Raw genomic sequence first — 18,265 nt, 5'->3', positions numbered from 1 at the left:
AGATAAGTCAAGCCTTAATTTGTTATAATTGTGATGATCATGGCGTACAGCTCATGAGAACCCCAAATCCACAATCCCAGAAAATTAGAATATTGTGAAAAGGTTCAACAGTCTAGGCTCCAGGTGTCCCACTCCAATCAGCTAATCAATCCATAACACCTGCAAAGGGTTCCTGAGCCTTTAAATGGTCTCTCAGTCTGGTTCATTAGGAATCACAATCATGGGAAAGACTGCTGACTTGACAGTTGTGCAGAAAACCATCATTGACATCCTCCATAAGGAGGGAAAGCCTCAAAAGGTAATTGCAAAAGAAGTTGGATGTTCCCAAAGTGCTGTATCAAAGCACATTAATAGAAAGTTATGTGGAAGGGAAAAGTGTGGAAGAAAAAGGTGCACAAGCAGCAGGGATGACCGCAGCCTGGAGAGGATTGTTAGGAAAAGGCCATTCAAAAGTGTTGGGGACTTTCACAAGGAGTGGACTGAGGCTGGAGTTAGTGCATCAAGAGCCACCACACACAGACGGATCCTGGACATGGGCTTCAAATGTCGTATTCCTCTTGTCAAGCTGCTCCTGAACAACAAACAATGTCAGAAGCGTCTTACCTGGGCTCAAGAAAAAAAGAACTGGTCTGTTGCTCAGTGGTCCAAAGTCCTCTTTTCTGATGAGAGTAACTTTTGCATCTCATTTGGAAACCAAGGACCCAGAGTCTGGAGGAAGAATGGAGAGGCACACAATGCAAGATGCTTGAAGTCCAGTGTGAAGTTTCCACAGTCTGTGTTGATTTGGGGAGCCATGTCATCTGCTGGTGTTGGTCCACTGTGCTTCATTAAGTCCAGGGTCAACGCGGCCGTCTATCAGGAGATTTTGGAGCACTTCATGCTTCCTTCCACAGATGAGCTGTATGGGGATGCTGACTTCATTTTCCAGCAGGACTTGGCACCTGCCCACACTGCCAAAAGTACCAAAACCTGGTTCAATGACCATGGGATTACTGTGCTTGATTGGCCAGCAAACTCGCCTGACCTGAACCCCATAGAGAATCTATGGGGCACTGCAAAGAGAAGGATGAGAGACATGAGACCAAACAATGCAGAAAAGCTGACGGCCGCTATTGAAGCATCCTGGTCTTCCATAACACCTCAGCAGTGCCACAGGCTGATAGCATCCATGCCACGCCGCATTGAGGCAGTAATTGCTGCAAAAGGGGCCCAAACCAAGTACTGAATACATATGCATGCTTAAACTTTTCAGAGGTCCGATATTGTTCTATTTACAATCCTTGTTTTATTGGTTTCATGTAATATTCTAATTTTCTGGGATTGTGGATTTGGGGTTCTCATGAGCTGTACGCCATGATCATCACAATTATAACAAATTAAGGCTTGACTTATCTCGCTTTGCATGTAATGCGTCTATCTCATATATCAGTTTCACCTTTTAATTTGCATTACTGAAATTAATGGACTTTTGCACAATATTCTAATTTTTCGAGTTTCACCTGTATACTTAGCCCTCTTCCTATACTTAAACATAATGGTAATGCTCACTATAGCTTCCTCCCCTTTCATTCATTTGCTTCATTCAGTTCCCTTTCCCCTTGTCTCCATATGTTCCCCTTTTGCCTGGTATGTTCTTCTTTCCTCTGCTTCTCTCCTTGTCTCCCTTCCCTCATTTCTGCTGCCTTTTGCCTCCTTTCCATTTCCTTCCTGCCCAACCATACACATATCAAGAATTTGTATATACTTTTAACTTTGTGTTTGGCTCTGCTTGGCATTGGACTTCTTGCATTTGGAGAAGGGATCTCTTCTAGTGCTTATAGGAGATAAATTGCTAAACATTTGCTCACATTCCTTTTGCAGTCCCAGGTAGAGAGTCAATTGGTGCGGATAGCTGTGTGTCATATAAACGAATTACAAGGACTAGTGGGGGTTTACACACTGAAAGGCGGAGGGGGCAGGGGACTCTGAGGATTGCTGAAGCAAAAGCTGTATGTTGAGGGAAGCCTCTCCTTGGAAACATTAACAGAAGTAAATTGGAACAGCTTTGCATGTAGCTCCCTCTACAGTCACAGTTAGCCTTTGCATCCCAGCCAGTTGGGCTTTTACTTAATACTCTCCCTTTTCAGTGGGGAATGAAGGAACGTTCTTTTCTCTTCATTTTCCCAGCCACCATGCCCAAGTTAAAAGTGCCAATCTCTGTCTACTACAATGTCTCCAATCCTCAAATATGTACAGTCCAACACAAAGTGAGGATTATTACCCAAATGAAGAAATATTAGGCTCCAATCCTACACATACTTACCAGAGGGCAAGGTGCATCAAACTCAGTGGGATTTGCTTCTGAGTGAATGTGCATAGGATTGCATAATTAGTGGATTGATTCTGTGAGTTTTAATTGATTTAGCAATTAAATCTGCATGAACTTGCCTATAATTAAAACAAGTGTGTGATGGGGGAAAGCATTCTTAGATTATGTACGGACATCTCATAGCAGGTCTACTTTGGAAAAGAGGCGTTCTTCTGAGAGGTCTCTGTCCTTCACACTATTGGGGCTTCACACCTGCTAGCAGGTGGGAACATTCAGACAGAGTGCATTCAGAATGTGGGATCAACTGCCGATTGACCTCTTTTGAGCTGGGAAAATAATCAATGCCTGAAGTTCTGCACTTGAGCAGACCTCAGACAGGGTTCCCTACTGTCAGCTGGAGCAAATATTATACTTAGCTGTTCCCTCCTATACCAGTCCTCCCATGTATCCTGCAAAAGATAGAAAGAGACAAGGCTCATTGCATTCTCATAACACCATGGTGGCCATGACGTTGCTGGTTTCCGCATCTTCTGAGACTTTCACAGAGGCTTGTTCACTTACCATGCCTTCCAACACTTCTGTCTCAGCAGCAGGGCGAGGTCCTGCACCAAGATGTCTCACAGCTATGACTAAAAGTATGGACAATTCACCTCTCTGTACACTTGAACTCTTAACAATTTTGTCAGCATCTCAAAAGCCTTCAGCAATCTCTTTCTATGATGCAGAATGGAAGAGATTTTGCTCATATGCACGGTCAGCATGTACAGGATCAGAAATCAGCTACCATTGATACTGTATCACTTGAAAAAGACCGGTCTTTCCATGTCCTCCATTAGCATGCATCTCGCAGTGATTGCGGCACATTGACAACTCCAAAATCCCTATCTATCTTTCACATCCGTGAAGTTAGTTTTTAAAGGGCCTGGCCTACTTGCATCCTGACACTCGATCAATGTCGTCTCCATGGGATTTGCCTCTGGTTTTGTCATGCCTAATGTGCAAACCTTTTGAACCTACGACTACTTGTGATATACGTTTATTAACTCTCCAGACAGTGTTAATAGTAGCCATAACTTCTGTTTGCAGAGAGCTTTGAGATATGACCCTTGGTACCTGCTCTTTCAACCAGAGGAGGTGACAATTAGGACAGATATTTCATTTCCCCCCAAAGGTAGTCTCCACCTTCCACAGATCCCAGAACATTTCCTTAACAGGTCTTCTTTTCCAAATCTCACATCTGAAGAAGGTTGTTGGCATACCCTCGATGTTCATCAAGCCTTTGCTTTCTGTGTGACTAAGACTGCCTTCTTCAGAGACCCCACCTCCTTATTTGTAACATATGGACAACCATGTGGGGGTCACCAGGCCTCTTCACAATCAATATCCAGTTGGATTGTCCATATAATACAACTAGGATATCAACTAGTTGGTAAGGATGTGTGAACTGGCTCGATCCCGAGCTGGTTCACCATCATAGGAAACTGCCATATACTGAGTCAGACCATTGGTCTATCTAGCTCAGTATTGTCTTCACAGACTGGCAGCGGCTTCTCCAAGGTTGCAGGCAGGAATCTCTCTCAGCCCTATCTTGGAGAAGTCAGGGAGGGAACTTGAAACCTTCTGCTGTTCCCAGAGTGGCTTCATCCCCTGAGGGGAATATCTTGCAGTGCTCACACATCAAGTCACACATCGAAATCACACATCGAAATGGTCCAGGCTTGTTTCAGCTCAAGGTCGAGCCTAACCCTGAACCCCGTGCTGGTTTCGGGGTTCTACAGTTAAAACAATTTTTAAACAACTCACTGCCTTCAGGGGGTGCTGCTGTGGCCACGGGGTCTCCAGCAGTTCCTTCTCCCACTGCTGACCTCCCCCACAGGCCATTTGGGCCCATTTCCGGGCCATTCTGGCCCTTTCTGACATGGTGGCGGCCATTGTGGAGGCCACCATGCATACAACCTGGCCATTTGTGTGGCTGGATGATGCAAATGGCCAGGGCGCATGCGCAGCAGCCTCCAAAATGGCCACCACATCAGAAAGGGCCGGAACGCCCCGGAAATGGGGCAAAATGGCCCAAGGGAGGTCGGTGGGTGGAGGGGTAACTGCCAGAGATGACCCCCACCAGAGGTGGTGAGTTGTTTAAAAAAACGTGTTTTTAAAAAACTGTAGAACCCTTGAACTGGCTCAAATTTGAGCTGAACCAAGGGGGTCTGTTTGTGGGACTCGAACCGGACTGGGCAAACCAGTTTTGTGCATACCCCTACTAGTGGGGCATAAACCATCTCCTATGATAAAAGCACATTCCATCAGGGCCTTGGCCATTTCATCTAGCTTGGACAGGGGTATATCCCTAGAATCTATCTGCAAAGCTGCCATGTGGGCCTTGCCCATTTCATTTATTAGACACTACACTCTAGATGTAAAAGCGAAAAGAGACACAGACTTCAGATGTGCAGTGTAGTAATCCATTTTTTGCTGAAGCTCTGCCTCCTTTTCTGTTGCACCAGATGCTCTGTTACCCTCCTCTGATGATGATTCAGCTTGCGATGTACCCAGTAGTGTGAGGGACAGAGACCACTCAGAAGAACATCAGGTTGCTTGCCTTTAACTGGGGTTCTTCTGGTGCTCTCTCTCTCTCTCTCTCTCTCTCTCTCTCTCTCTCTCTCTCACACACACACACACACACACACACACACACACACACACACACTCACTCTGCAGAGCTACTGGCTACAGCAGACTCCTAAACTGAGGAGTAGAGGAGTGGACTCGTAATTCTAGGGAAGAGAGGGGGCAGAGCTACTGTCAAAAATATAAGGGAGAAAGAAAGTTTGGAAAGTTCCTGATTGTGCCTTCATGTAGGCACGAAGTCCCAATAGTGTGGATGGACAAATGACCACCAGAAGAACCTCAGTTACAGGTAAGCAACATGATGTTTCCTCCTGTGTGTGGGAAAAAGGAATGCCTCTTCAGAGATCGTGCCAGCCACATGTGGTTTTGTAAGGGCTTGTATTAAAAATAATTGATTTGCTGTGAAAAATAATGTCTTCCAAATTAATAGAGACACCTTTGTAATCAGAAGTTTTAAAATCAATTAAATGACTAAACCTTGCAGCACTACTAACTTGATGTAACAAAAATACAGTCTCCTTTAAGCATAATTAACTTGCTACGCCATTGCTGCTTGTGCGCTCTCTCTCTCTCTCTCTCTCTCTCTCTCTCTCTCTCTCATTTTGTTTTCGGATTAATGTAAGTTAATTCATTGTATTGTTTCCTAACCTGCTTCTTAGGCAATGTAGTTGATCTAACGGACACCACAGTGCCATCATGTGCCTCCTGCTGCTTTGGGTCAACCAATCATGATCCAAACAATATCCAGCAAGTCTTGGATGAAACTAATCTTTTGGCTAATACTTCTACTCCAGATGAATCTGAAGTGTCTCTTAAATGTAGGTGGTTGTTATAGCTTGTATTTAGGATTAATTTGCCTCAATTACATGGCCTAAGCTGTCATTATATCACTAATTTGGGGCAATAAACATATCTCTGTGTGTGTGTGTGTGTGTGTGTGTGTGTGTGTGTGTGTGTGTATTTGGAAGGATATAGCAATATATAATGTCTTTAGGAGAAGCTAGTTTTTTCATTCTGTTGTGTTTCACATGCCATGTAATGTTGGTTATATATGACTTTAAACAACAAAAAAAGTTCTCATGGGTTTACAGAGCCCCTCCTAAAGGGGCTCACAATCTAAATACACACACGGCAACACCAGAAACAGCTAGTAGGACCACTATGCTGGACTGCATAGGGACGATTGCTGACTACTAAATAGAAAAGAACCACCATTTAAAAGGTGTTTCTTTGCCCAGCTCCCAGGTGTTGTGGCCATATATGGTTATGAGAATGGACTGAGATTATAAAGTTCCATTCAATTTAATGTCTAATTTCACTATAGAGTTTTCAAAGATTACATTGGGGTGTGTGTGTGTATGTGGTAATAATCTGATCTTAAATTGAGTATGTCATTTTATGCTGAGCTTGTATTGTAATGATTTATTAGGGAGCAAAGATCCCACAGAAAGATTTGGGGGGAGAAGCTGTCTTTCCCCCAAATTATAGTCATGCAGCTAGAGAGATAATATAAAAATTATCTAATTACTTCACTAAGTAATTATAAATGTGAAATGTTATAGAAAGCAAAAATACAATGAGAACTATTGATGAATTCTTGTAGAATTAAATTAGAACATTAATTTAATTTAATTAGAACATTGGTACAGGTGTTTCCAATTGTTGTTGCCAAGATGTCTTCCACTGTTCATGAACCTCATGGAGACCCCCATGCTTTTACCCCATAAGAACAACCCTGTCACCTTGTTTTGCATTCTGGCGAGCTGATCTATACTGACATATTCACATCAGAATTTCAAGCCTATAGGATTAAGGGATTTGCCCCTTGAACTCATCAATAAAATAATTGATATCCTTTGCTCTTTTGGAACATGCTTTCATGTTCTCTCTTAATGCTGCATCTTGTGCTTGGGACTGCAGCTGACAGAGGTTCTGAATACAGCCTTGAGGAGATAGATGAAAAGGAAGAGATGCATGAAGAAAGTGAAGATGCCTCTCTCAAGATGCAAGAGGTTTCTACCTCCTTCAGTGCTCCTGATGATCCACTTGAGAATGGAAGAAGAGAGCCTGTTTCATTGGCTTCAGGTCCCAGCATTGGTGCTGAACATAATGTGAAAGACTTCAGTGAAGGGAAAGCAGAAAGTATGACTGCAGTCAACAAGTAAGTATGTTAAATTTTAATTTTAGGGGTGGCAGGAACCAGAGAACCTGAAATGTGAAAGAGAACCCAGAAACTTATTCTTCCTGATCACATCATTCTGTTTACTGTAGTAATGGTTGGAAGGAGAAGAACAGACTGACCCTGTGTTGTCTTGTCTTAGCTGCTGCAGTGGCATCTCTGTGTATTAATGTCCCAGAAAGGGTTGAGAGCATTGATCATTAAAGTTGAAAGGGACCTTCTTGGAGGTCTTTTCGCCCAACCCCTGCCTAGTGAGGAAATTGCTACAGCATTTCTGACAGATTGCTGTTTGAAAAGTGAAGAGCCGCCTACTGCTACTCTACTATTTATATACTGCTTTTCAATCCAAAAGATCTCAAAGCAGTTTACATTAAAAAAAGAGAGTGAGAATAAGATGGTTCCCTGTCTTCAAAAGGCTGACAATCTAAAAAGAAACTCAAAGTAGAATCCAGCAACAGTTGCTGGAGGGATACTGTGCTGGGGTTAGATAGGGCCAGTTGCACTTGCTAAATATGTAGAGAAACACTTCTTTCAAAAGTGCCCCTTTTCCCAGTTAGCAGGGGAGGAACTGCCCAAATAGAATGCATCAGTGCTCTTAGGAACAAAGCCCTGTGTTCAGTGTGTGTACTGTTTCAGAGCCATGTTTCTTTTTGAGTTCTTAAAACAGATTTAACTATCTCTTGTTCTAGTTTTGGGGTATGGCTTGCATTATGTTTGCCCATCTTTTTTTGGAAGGAGCTTGGCCTTTCTCTCACTGACAGTACTGGCTAGCCTCTGAACTAATGTGTGTGTGCTCCAAACATTAGTGTGCATGCAGTACTAGCCCCACAAGCTAGCCCCCGCTTCCAAAGTGTGGGTGCTCTTGTGCAAGAGTGCAAATACTTTAGGGCTCCAGAAGCTCTCTATTATAACAGCAGAAACATCTGCTTGAGGGTCAGGGACATGTTTCTGCTGCAACATAGTGTTTCTGGAGCACTGGGAGAATCCAGAACATTTGTATTCTTGTGCAAGAGTGCCCATGCTTCAGAAGTACAGTGGCTAGCACTACATGTGTGCTGGTGTTTGGCACACACACACATTGTGTTAATGAAAATATCAGCCATAGTTTTTGTTTTGCAGAGCTCAACAGAGTCAGGAAAGTGCGAAAGTTGCACTTGATGGCAAGCCACCTGAAGCATTTCAGCCAGACACTAACAATGGTGAGTTTCCTTTCCTTTAGAGTAAACTGCAGTGCATTACTCAAGTAACCTATCTTCTTAGTCACTGGACAATGCCTGAAATGTTTCTGATGTCTAAGTACATATTGTGTGAATGGCTTACCTAAGGGAGTCCATGTGAGTGCCCACAATCTATGAGGTCTCATGGCTGTACATTCTCGACACAGAGAACCCTGAGACCATTTATGTATTTTAAATATTTAAAGAACCATTCATGATTCTGTCTTATTATATAGACTGCAAAAGCTATACACCAAGTGCACTGAGTGGCAATGCTCCAAGGAAAAATTCAGTTCTATTTAATGCTAAAAGTGGTTTTTAATAAAAATGAGAGATGATTTGTGATTCAAGCCACTTTAAAAAAAAAAAAAGGACTGGTCTTAATTTTGATTTCAAAATTATGTTTTTTAAGATCACAGTGATGCAAAAGATTTTCTGCCAATGACAGAAGAAAGAAAAATAGATGCAGCAAAAAGGAGAGAAAGTAACACACTTGAAGGAGAAAGACCATCAAACTGCAAAATCTATCATGTTGACATTTGTCTAAGTCAGCAGCACCAGCTTGAAGCACATCTAGGGGAGAGTGATCAGAAATGGGATCAGTCCAACTTGGAGCCAGTAAAGACTCAGGATGTTGCCATTCAGGCAACTCTAACTGATGAGACTGCATTAAGTAAGAGTAGAAATACTCAGGAGTGCAAGCTGGAAAGCCCCAAGGGTTCAGTTCACATGCACAACTCAGCTTTGGAGAATCGACCTTCTGAGTTCCTTAACAGGGTACATGAGAGCGTAGGAACCATGACAGAGTTCGACCATCAAGGGCAACAAGCAGCACATGACAGAGGGTATCTCAGTGACAACCAGAATAATACATGTGAAAAAGAGAACCATGTTCTGGCACAGAGAGTTGTCAGAAGTCCTGTTAGCCCTCCTACCAAAGGTTACCCACTTTATCGACAAGATTCAAAGCCTAAGCCTAAACCTTCCAATGAGATTACAAGAGACTACATACCCAAAGTTGGAATGACTACCTATAAAATAGTGCCTCCAAAATCTTTGGAAACATTGAAGAATTGGGAATCTGATGCCGTGGAGGATCAGGAAACAACCTGTTTGCATACATCTCCACACAATAAGAATTTGCAGGAATTTAGTACACAAACAGAAATTCTTAATAGCCCCAGTCAAACAGGGCCTGCTTTTAGGCATGAAGTTTTGTTTCCAGGGAATGATCCCGCACAGAAAACACACAGTGCTGCTTCCAGTTCCACCATTTCTCTTAATAATGCCAAAGGCAAGAAAGTGGAAGCAAAACATTCCAACTCTAATCCAGACCACTTAATAACTCCACTGGTGCTAAGCACAGAAAACAAAAGTTGTTCACCTCCTGCAGTGCCAGAAAAACCAAGCATCTTAAGCCCTACAGCCAAGCCAAGCAATTTTTATTTGCAGATGCAAAGGAGGGCTTCTGGTCATTATGTAACTTCAGCAATTGCAAGAAGTGGTTCCGTTAATAGCCCTACTCAAAATGAAGCAAAGAGTGTAGCGATGGAGAAAAAGCTGGCATCACCAGATCAGACTTCTTTTCCATTTCCAAGAACAATTAGTGTTCCTTCCCAGTTGGTAGAGGAAAATACTGAAAATGGTGACAGTGAGAAAAAAGCAGAGGTCTCCACTTCTCCTCCTGTAAAAATGCCTAAACCTCTGAATTCACCCCCCTCCCAGCCTCCTCCATTAAATCTGAAAATTCTGAGGACTTTTGTTGTGCCACAACCATATTCAAGTTCCAGGCCCTCACCTTTTGCTCTTGCTGTATCATCAGCAGTTAGGAGGTCACAGTCATTTAGTAAAACATGTCCCACTACAAGCAGGCCGCTAAAAGAGCAGTCCTCTCTTGACCTTTCCTCCTCGGTGTCCAGCACAGAGGTAAAGAACCATGCTCCTTTACAGAGCCCAACAGGAGGGCCACAACAGAGCATGGCAGACAAGGTAAGACTTAGAATATAATTTTTGAAATAAAAAGTGTCTCGCTTAACAACTCTGTTTTAGATATTGCTGTTGTTGGATAAGTCATGTAGTCCAGATTACTTGCAAAATGAAATAGAAATGCACAAGTTATTTTATTCATTCATTCATTCATTCATTCATTCATTCATTCATTCATTCGATTTCTATACTGCCCTTCCAAAAACGGCTTAGGGCAGTTCACACAGAGAAATAATAAATAAATAAGATGGATTGCTTGCTAAATGTCTGCATGGCATGCTGGTGTAGCACCATGACCTCACTTGGGGCAATTTTCTGTGTGTTTTGTTCCCCCTTTGACAGAAAAACAATTATTCAAGCATTGAGCAAAACAGGCAGGTGCCCTCTTTATCTGGCCACCCAACAACTGCTGTCTGTGAGAGAGGCACTGCTGTAGCACTCCAACGCCCTGACCCAGAACAGATCCATCAGAGCTTGCTGGCTGCAATCCGCTCCGGGGAAGCTGCTGCCAAGTTGAGAAGGGTGAGGAGGGTTTTTTCTCATTAAATCAATAACAATGGATTTACAGTACTTATTTCAAAATCACCATAGCAGTCAGCATTGGCATTAAACATGATGAGGGAGTCTTGTGCAAGTGTGATTTTTAAATTGTGCCAATAGGAGGTTAGTGAATGGGAAGTAAACTGTACTGTCCTTGATTTGACTGGAGGAAAGAGTGCAAACACCACATCTCTTATGTTTATATTTAGTATGGAATGCATGTGTGGAGTTAGGGCACATTAACCTAAGGTTTTAGAATCCTGAGTTAACAGAGCTTATGAAAAAGTGGTAGAGCTCAATTTCCTATGGAATTGGGGCAGTATCCTTATTTTACCTGTCTCCATATTTGAAATTTCTTTGCTGATACTCTTTTGTTTTTGATACTTTTTTTTTTTTGGTAAGAGGAGATAAACATATGATGAATAGAGCATTTTAAGAGTGACTGACATCCTGACCAATGCTGCACTTGCGCAGCAGGTTGTGCACGTGCAAGATGATTGTGTAGCTATGCTAAATCATAGAGATTCTTGGAATTGTGTTCTTGCACAAAAGGTAAGAGCTGTAAATATGAGGCATGGCACAGGTTGTTCACCATGTTGCTCAAGCACAAACAAGCGAGCCCAACACTAGTTTTGAATGCAAGCTCCAGAATTAGTGCAACAAGCTCATCCAACATTAGTCAGGATGTCCACAACTGTTTTGTTCAGAGATGCATCATTGAATTTATGGCATGAAGGTGAGCGTTTGAATCTTCCCACAGTACATCCTCGTGTTAATATTATCATGTCCTGAATTGTCTGCGACTAGAACTTGGTAATGAGCAGTACAGGTGGCGGTCATCATCCGCAGTTCTGGCAACTGTGGTTTTGTGTATCTGCAGTGAGGTCATAGAGACCTGGTTTCCATGTCAGCAGGTACAAAAATAGGTGATTTTTTGCCTATCCACAGTTTGGGGGCCACTGGAAATGATTTCCAGTGTCCTTTCTGGTCTGGAGGCAGTGCGGAGCTATTTTGTTGCTCTCTTAAAAAAAAAAAATTCCCATGATTTTTTTTGCTAAAATTGGGGGCTTGAGGGTGGGGATTGCTGGAGAGCAAGAGACCTGGAGAACAGGGTAGAATACTTTCCCTCTTATTTATGCTCCCCCATCCCCGATTTTTAGCCGTGTGTGTGTATGTGTGTAGGAACGTAACCCCTAGATTAGGGGTAAGGTTTCTTTATTCATGGTTTCTGTATTTGCACCTATAGGTGAGAATGGAACCCCCGCGAATAACGAGGGCCATCTGTACTTTTAAAGCTCTCCAGCCAAAACTGTGTGTCTCTAAATACAAGTGTATTCTTTCTTCTTGTCTTACTTTCTCTTCCTCTGCTGTGCACACTTTGCCTCTTCATTCTGCCTCAATGCTTTCTGCTAAGCTGTTACATATACCAGATACCATTACCTTTGCCTTCAATATATTAATCTTTTTCTCTTTCTCCCCAAGTTCTTTCCCCAATATCCACTGCTTTAGATAAGTCCTTTCCTAAACCATTCTGGTCTCGGCTAACCTGCCCCCTTCATCCCTGCTAGTGATGTGTCATTTCCTGTTCTCCCCACCATCCTGTCCTGTTGGTCAACCAAGTGTCCTCCTTGAAAACCAACTGATTGATAAGATGCGGATATTGTGGCTCCCTCTCAGCTCTGCAGGCTCCACATTCTGAGTCCTTCAAGTCAGTGGTGCTTCCCAGATGGTAGCAGGAAGGAGAAAAATGGGGATGCTTTAGTTGGTTGCAATGGTGTGGGTGGGAGAGGGAGGGAGAGAGAGAGAGGACAGTCACTGAGTAAGTGATTTGTGGGTTAGCTGCATGGAAGCAAAAAAAAAAAAATTGAGAAGTATTGCTTTCTTCTTGTTCTTGTTGCTTTCTCTTGCATGTTTGATGAGGTGAAACCTTTCATTAAACAGCTCAGCAAATTGCATAAAAAGATGTAAGTTGATCCTTTATTATGGTCTGTGACAAGATCTAAAAGACATAAGCTTTTTTCTGTAATTTCATTCGTCTTGGACACTAATCACAGTTCAGAGAGAGATGTGCAAAAGGACCCCAAAGCTTACCTTTATGACGTCTCCAGGGAATTTTGCAGGCCCCGAGCTTGTCTGACCAATCCTGAGGAGGCCCCTAACCCAACTCAGTTAAAGTGTATGCAGAGTCCCTTTATATAAGCCTTCCCTAGCCCATGTTACTGGTCATGGCCAGCCTATGATGAGTCACATAAGCTGGACAAGAGCTTATAAATGGAATTTTCCTAAAATTTAGCTCAGTTGGGTTCAGACCTTTCTCAGACAAGCCTAGGGGCTGCATAGTCTCTTTGTTCCTCAGAAGCTTCCCTGTGCTGTGGCAAGTGAACCAATAACTCTGGGCTGCATAAGGTCTGGAGTATTGTGCATAGGAACATAGGAAGCTGCCATATACTGAGTCAGACCATTGGTCTATCTAGCTCAGTATTGTCTTCACAGACTGGCAGTGGCTTCTCCAAGGTTGCAGGCAGGACTCTTTCTCAGCCCTATCTTGGAGAAGCCAGGGAGGGAACTTGAAACCTTCTGCTCTTCCCAGAGCGGCTCCATCCCCTGAAGGGAATATCTTCCAGTGCTCACACTTCTAGTCTCCCTTTCATATGCAACCAGGGCAGACCCTGCTTAGCTAAGGGGACAAGTCACAAGACCAGCTCTCCATCTGTGCTTCTAGTTTCCAGGACAATAGATGAAATCTGAGGGATCACTCAAAAGTGTACCAAAATAGAGGTTGTTTGTTATGAGTAACAAAAGTGAAAATGAAACTAGACAGACTGTTTAGACTCAACTCCAAATAAGGCAAGCAGTACTGTATGTATGTATGCATGCATTTATTCATTCATATATACCGCCCTTCCAAAATGGCTCAGGGCAGTTTACAACAAGATAAAAACAATTAAAACAAGTTAGCAGTTAAAATCAAAACGATAAAAACAGAATAAAACCAATTAAACAATTCATCTTGGACACTAATCACAGTTCAGACAGAGATGTGCAAAAGGACCCCAAAGCTGACATTCCACAGTTCCACTGTGTTTTATATTTTAGATCTTCTTTAGTTCTGTTCAATTTAAGACAGCTGGTTTTTATGTAACTGTGGAGATAACAACGAATCTGGACACCATGCTAAACTTTGAAACTAACCTTTATTTCCATTTCCAAACCTCTCCCCACACAGTGCCCCCTAGTGCCACAACTATTTTAGCATATACCCCTTTCTAAGAAGATGGGATAACATCCCCAAACTACTCCCCCCTTCCCTTTAAATGAAAATACAAAATACTGTAAAGTCCTGTGAGAATAGGGTAGACTACCTGAAACCTTGGCTTCCTGTCGGATTATTCTGCCCGATTGACAGTTAGCCACTAAGCCGGAGTATGCTGTGGGCTTCCAGTCTCTTAGAAAACCTGGAGGTTGTCTCTTCTTGTTTAGAAACCTCCTCACAGTGGAAGGGACTGAAGCATCAGCCAGGGGTATGTTCTGCAGATTGTGCTTCAGTGATATCTTCTGGAGACACTGTTGAATCTCTTGCCATGACAAGGTGTGCTCTGTTGCGATGAATAATACCAGTTGGAACTGCAACCAGATAGGATTGAGGTGTCTTTGCATTTCCTTGTACTATCCCTTTTTCGTGGGAGCTGTTCACCCATACTAAACCCCCTGGGTTCAGTGTTGGCAGGCATTTAGCTTTGTGGCATTTGTCATGGGCTCTTTTGGGGAATCTTGTTCATCTTGTTCCTGGAGGTTGTGAAAATCGGGCCATCTTGGAGTTAGCTGAGAAGCAAAAGTGGGGACTGTGGAATGAAGTTTCCGGCCCATAAGCAGCTCCACAGGACTGAAACCATTAGTCAAGGACACTGATTGATATACCAGCAAGGTAAGGTAGGGGCCAGGAGCTCAGAAAATAGGTGTTTTACTGACTGAGCTGCCCTTTCAGCTTTGCCATTGCTCTGAGGAAACAAGAGGGCTGGAGGTGATATGTTGGAATCTATAATCTGTTGCAAATGGTTGGAAAAGGTCTGACGAAAATTGAAGTGCATTATCAGAAATGACCTGCTCAGGCATTCCAAAACGGGGGAAATGGGCTTCATTTTACTGATGACCACTTGAGAAGTAGTGCTGGGTAGCTGAGCAACTTCAATAAATTTAGAAAAGTAGTCTATCAGAACAAGATAAGAGCTGTAAACAAGGTAAAAAAAGGTCAGTTCCAACCTTTTGCCAAGGTCGACTTGGGAGGACAGAAGGCATAAGTGATGCTGGCAGATTGGTTTGCATGCTGGCACAGACATCACAGTTTTCAACCCATATCTGAAGCTGCATTCTCAGCCCTGGCCACCACACATTTTGGCTCATGTTCTACATTTTGTGATTCCTTGATGTCCCTCATAAGGTTTGTGCAAGATGTGATGATGCAAGAAGTCGGGGATTACCAGTCTGGAGTCTTTCAATAACAGGTCCTGGTTTACTGTGAGATCTCCAGAGACTGCCCAATATGGGTGCAGGGAGGTATCTGATTTAGCTTTTTCTGGCCAGCCTTCTTGGCAGCGGATGATGACATGGCGGAAAACATCATCTGTCTCTTGCTTGAGTTTCAACTCATGCAGGGGTCTATCTGTTACAGGCAGAGATTTTAGGACAGAGACAACAAACTCCACAGTTGAAAGTTGCTCTTGGGCGTGCTCCTCTGGTAACATATCAAGAAGTGGAGTCCTGGAGAGGGTATATACTGCCATGATGTTCTTTCCCGGTACATGGGAGATTGTAAAATGAAATCTCATGAGTCACATGTGGAAGCATTGGATCCTCAGTTTTAGCTTGTTCAGGATTTAGCACCCCAGCAATGTAAGAAGGGGTTTATGGTCAGTTTCTACTTGAAAGGTTAGTCCTAACAGGTAGTCATTAAATTGCTCACAAGCCCATGTAATGCTCAGGACCTCTTTTTCTATTTGAGCATATCGCTGTTTGGTGGGTGTGAGTGATCTTGTTGTGGAAACCTATAGGTTGCCAGCAAGTTGGAGACTGTTTCTGGAGGAGGACTCCCCCTAAGCTGTAAGAGAAGGTATCAGCTAAGCCACTGATGTCTTTGTTTGGATTATAGAAGTCCAAAAGTGGGGGTGTGCATGGGGGAGGGCATTATTTATTTCTTCAAAAGCTATTCTTTGTTCCTCACCCCAATACTATGATTCTTGGGGGTTAAGAGATCTCTTAGTGGTTTTGATTTCTCTGCTAAGTGAGGGAGAAATTTACCCAGATGAGTGACAATACCCAAAAACCTGCAGATGTCACTGATGTTTTTGAGGTTCAGACATCTAGGCAGTTGCACGACTTTTTCTGGATCTGGCCAGACCCCTGTGCTATCAATAATCTGGCCCAGGAACTTGATTTCTGTTTTTGAAAACTCACATTTATCATCCATCTGGCATAGGACCCCATTCCAGATATCTTCAGCCATTTCAGGGCATGTTGATCATGTTGTCTTTGTGTGGATCCACAAACGAGGATATAATCCATCTGGCACAGGACAGCTTCAAGGCTTTCCAGGAGATGGGACATCCGTTTCTAGAAGTGCTCAGGTGCTGAAGAAATGCCAAATGGCAATCAATTAAAGCAAATGCATACAAATAGTGTGATAAATGTAGTTGTTAAAGCAGATTTGGGAACCAATGGAATCTGCCAAAATCCTGACTGGGCATCCAGTTTGGAGAAAAACGTTGCATCACCAAGTTGTCCTAAGGTGTGTTATACACAAGGGAGGACTTGCTGTTTTTGGCAGACACTTTTGTTGAGTCTAGTAAGATCAACACAGATCTATTCTTGCCCATTTGGTTTTGGTACCACCCACCATGCCTGCACACCAGTCAAATGGGATGCCTACTCTTGAAAGGATACACATCACTTGTATGCATTCCAGTACATCCTTTACTCTGGGTAATAAGGGCAGAGAAACTCTGCGTGGTGTTGCTAAGGCAAATGGCTTTGCATTGTGTTTAAGTTCAATCTTATCATCGCCCTTCGGTTTGCACAGGCCCTGGAACATTTTAGGGAATCTTCTCTTGATGACTGTAGCTGGATCAGTTGTAACCTCTACCCTCTTCAGCAGAAGTACAGCCTTGACTGCTGGATAGCAGGAGAGGCATGCGGAGGCCATCCACTACATATATATCTTGGGATATAATTTCTCTACATGCTTGAGGGTAGTGTAAAATTTCCCTTTTACATCTAGCAGAAACTGTTCTGGTCCTTTCAGTATCTTGGGGGGATTCTTGAATTGTTGGTGCCTGCAACTTCCTATATATTGAGATGGGAATCACTGTTATATCTGCCACGTATAACTCTACTTGGAGGCCTCCTTTAGTAACTATGGTGGTTCAAAGTGTCTCTGTAAATGGAGCTTAGGAAGTCTGTTTCCAGATCACTCAAGTCCTCTTCTTGTGATACTGTTGCAAGCATAGATTTGGAGTGGCATACTGCAGCATAATGCTCAATTTTTCTACAGTTCCTGTATAGTGTATTGTGAGCAGGACACACTCTTCTCCGGTGGGGTGACTTGCCACGCCATGGGCAGTCTTTTGTGTCTCTGGCTTGCAGATATCCTTCAAGTCCAGTCCTAGCTGGCGTCTGGGAACTTATTTGCTGGCATTTGGGTTTGTTATTTGCATGTGGCATCTGGTGTGACTTTCTTCTACCCCCTGTGGCTTCAACTGTTTGAAATCATTCTGGAGGAGACTGTGTTGGTCTTTTATGCAGGAAGTCTGGATGGCCTTAGCTTTGGGTGTCTCTGAGGTGAGATCTGGGCATTCTTTCATGTGTCTGACAGGTAGCTGTCTCTAGGGCCTACCTGTCCCTGACGAGTTGTTCACATATTGCTCCATATCCACAATGTTGGATCAGGACATACTTTGCTGTGATAAAATCAGATACAGATTCCCCAGGCTCTTGCTAGTGTGAATGAAAGTGGTCCCATTCAAAAATAATATTACGATGGGGTAAGAAGTGATTGTTCAGTTCCCCTTTTACTGTATTGAATTGTTTCGTCTGGGCATCTCTGAGTCCCCTAGAAAAGATTGTCCTCTGCAGCTGGGCCCATCGTATACAAAATGGTATTCACTTGTTTCGCTTCAGGCGGTTTATCCAGGTCAGAGGTTGGGGCAAACCTCTGAAATCTATTTATCCAAAGAGGCCAGACTTTGGGGTACTTAAAATCAAATTCTTCAAGTGGGGGTGGGGAGGTTGCTTAGAAGCAGGGTGTTGACTGCAGCACAGAGTAGCTGAAGCTAGATTGCACTCAGCTATAGGCCTCTGTTCTCAGGTGGCTGGAGCTTTGCTATGCATAAACAGGAGTAGCTGGTAGTGATGTGC

General features: G+C 43.2%; 1 protein-coding gene across 8 annotated transcripts in view; it reads left to right on the top strand.

Moving 5' to 3' along the window:
* The window catches only part of COBLL1 (cordon-bleu WH2 repeat protein like 1), a 160,813-nt gene that overhangs the window by 137,738 nt on the left and 4,810 nt on the right, over window positions 1-18,265 (top strand). For all 8 annotated transcript variants that reach the window (XM_053263119.1, XM_053263169.1, XM_053263111.1 and 5 more), the window contains exons 10-14: window positions 5,596-5,754; window positions 6,857-7,097; window positions 8,235-8,314; window positions 8,745-10,321; window positions 10,661-10,840. In XM_053263119.1, coding sequence (XP_053119094.1) covers window positions 5,596-5,754; window positions 6,857-7,097; window positions 8,235-8,314; window positions 8,745-10,321; window positions 10,661-10,840 — 2,237 coding nt within the window. The remainder of the gene's footprint in view (window positions 1-5,595; window positions 5,755-6,856; window positions 7,098-8,234; window positions 8,315-8,744; window positions 10,322-10,660; window positions 10,841-18,265) is intronic.

The sequence above is a fragment of the Hemicordylus capensis genome, chromosome 1 (genome assembly GCF_027244095.1).
Source record: "Hemicordylus capensis ecotype Gifberg chromosome 1, rHemCap1.1.pri, whole genome shotgun sequence".
NCBI lineage: Eukaryota > Metazoa > Chordata > Lepidosauria > Squamata > Cordylidae > Hemicordylus > Hemicordylus capensis.
The sequence above is the reverse complement of the archived record's forward strand: the minus strand, read 5'-3'. Positions and strand labels throughout refer to the sequence as shown.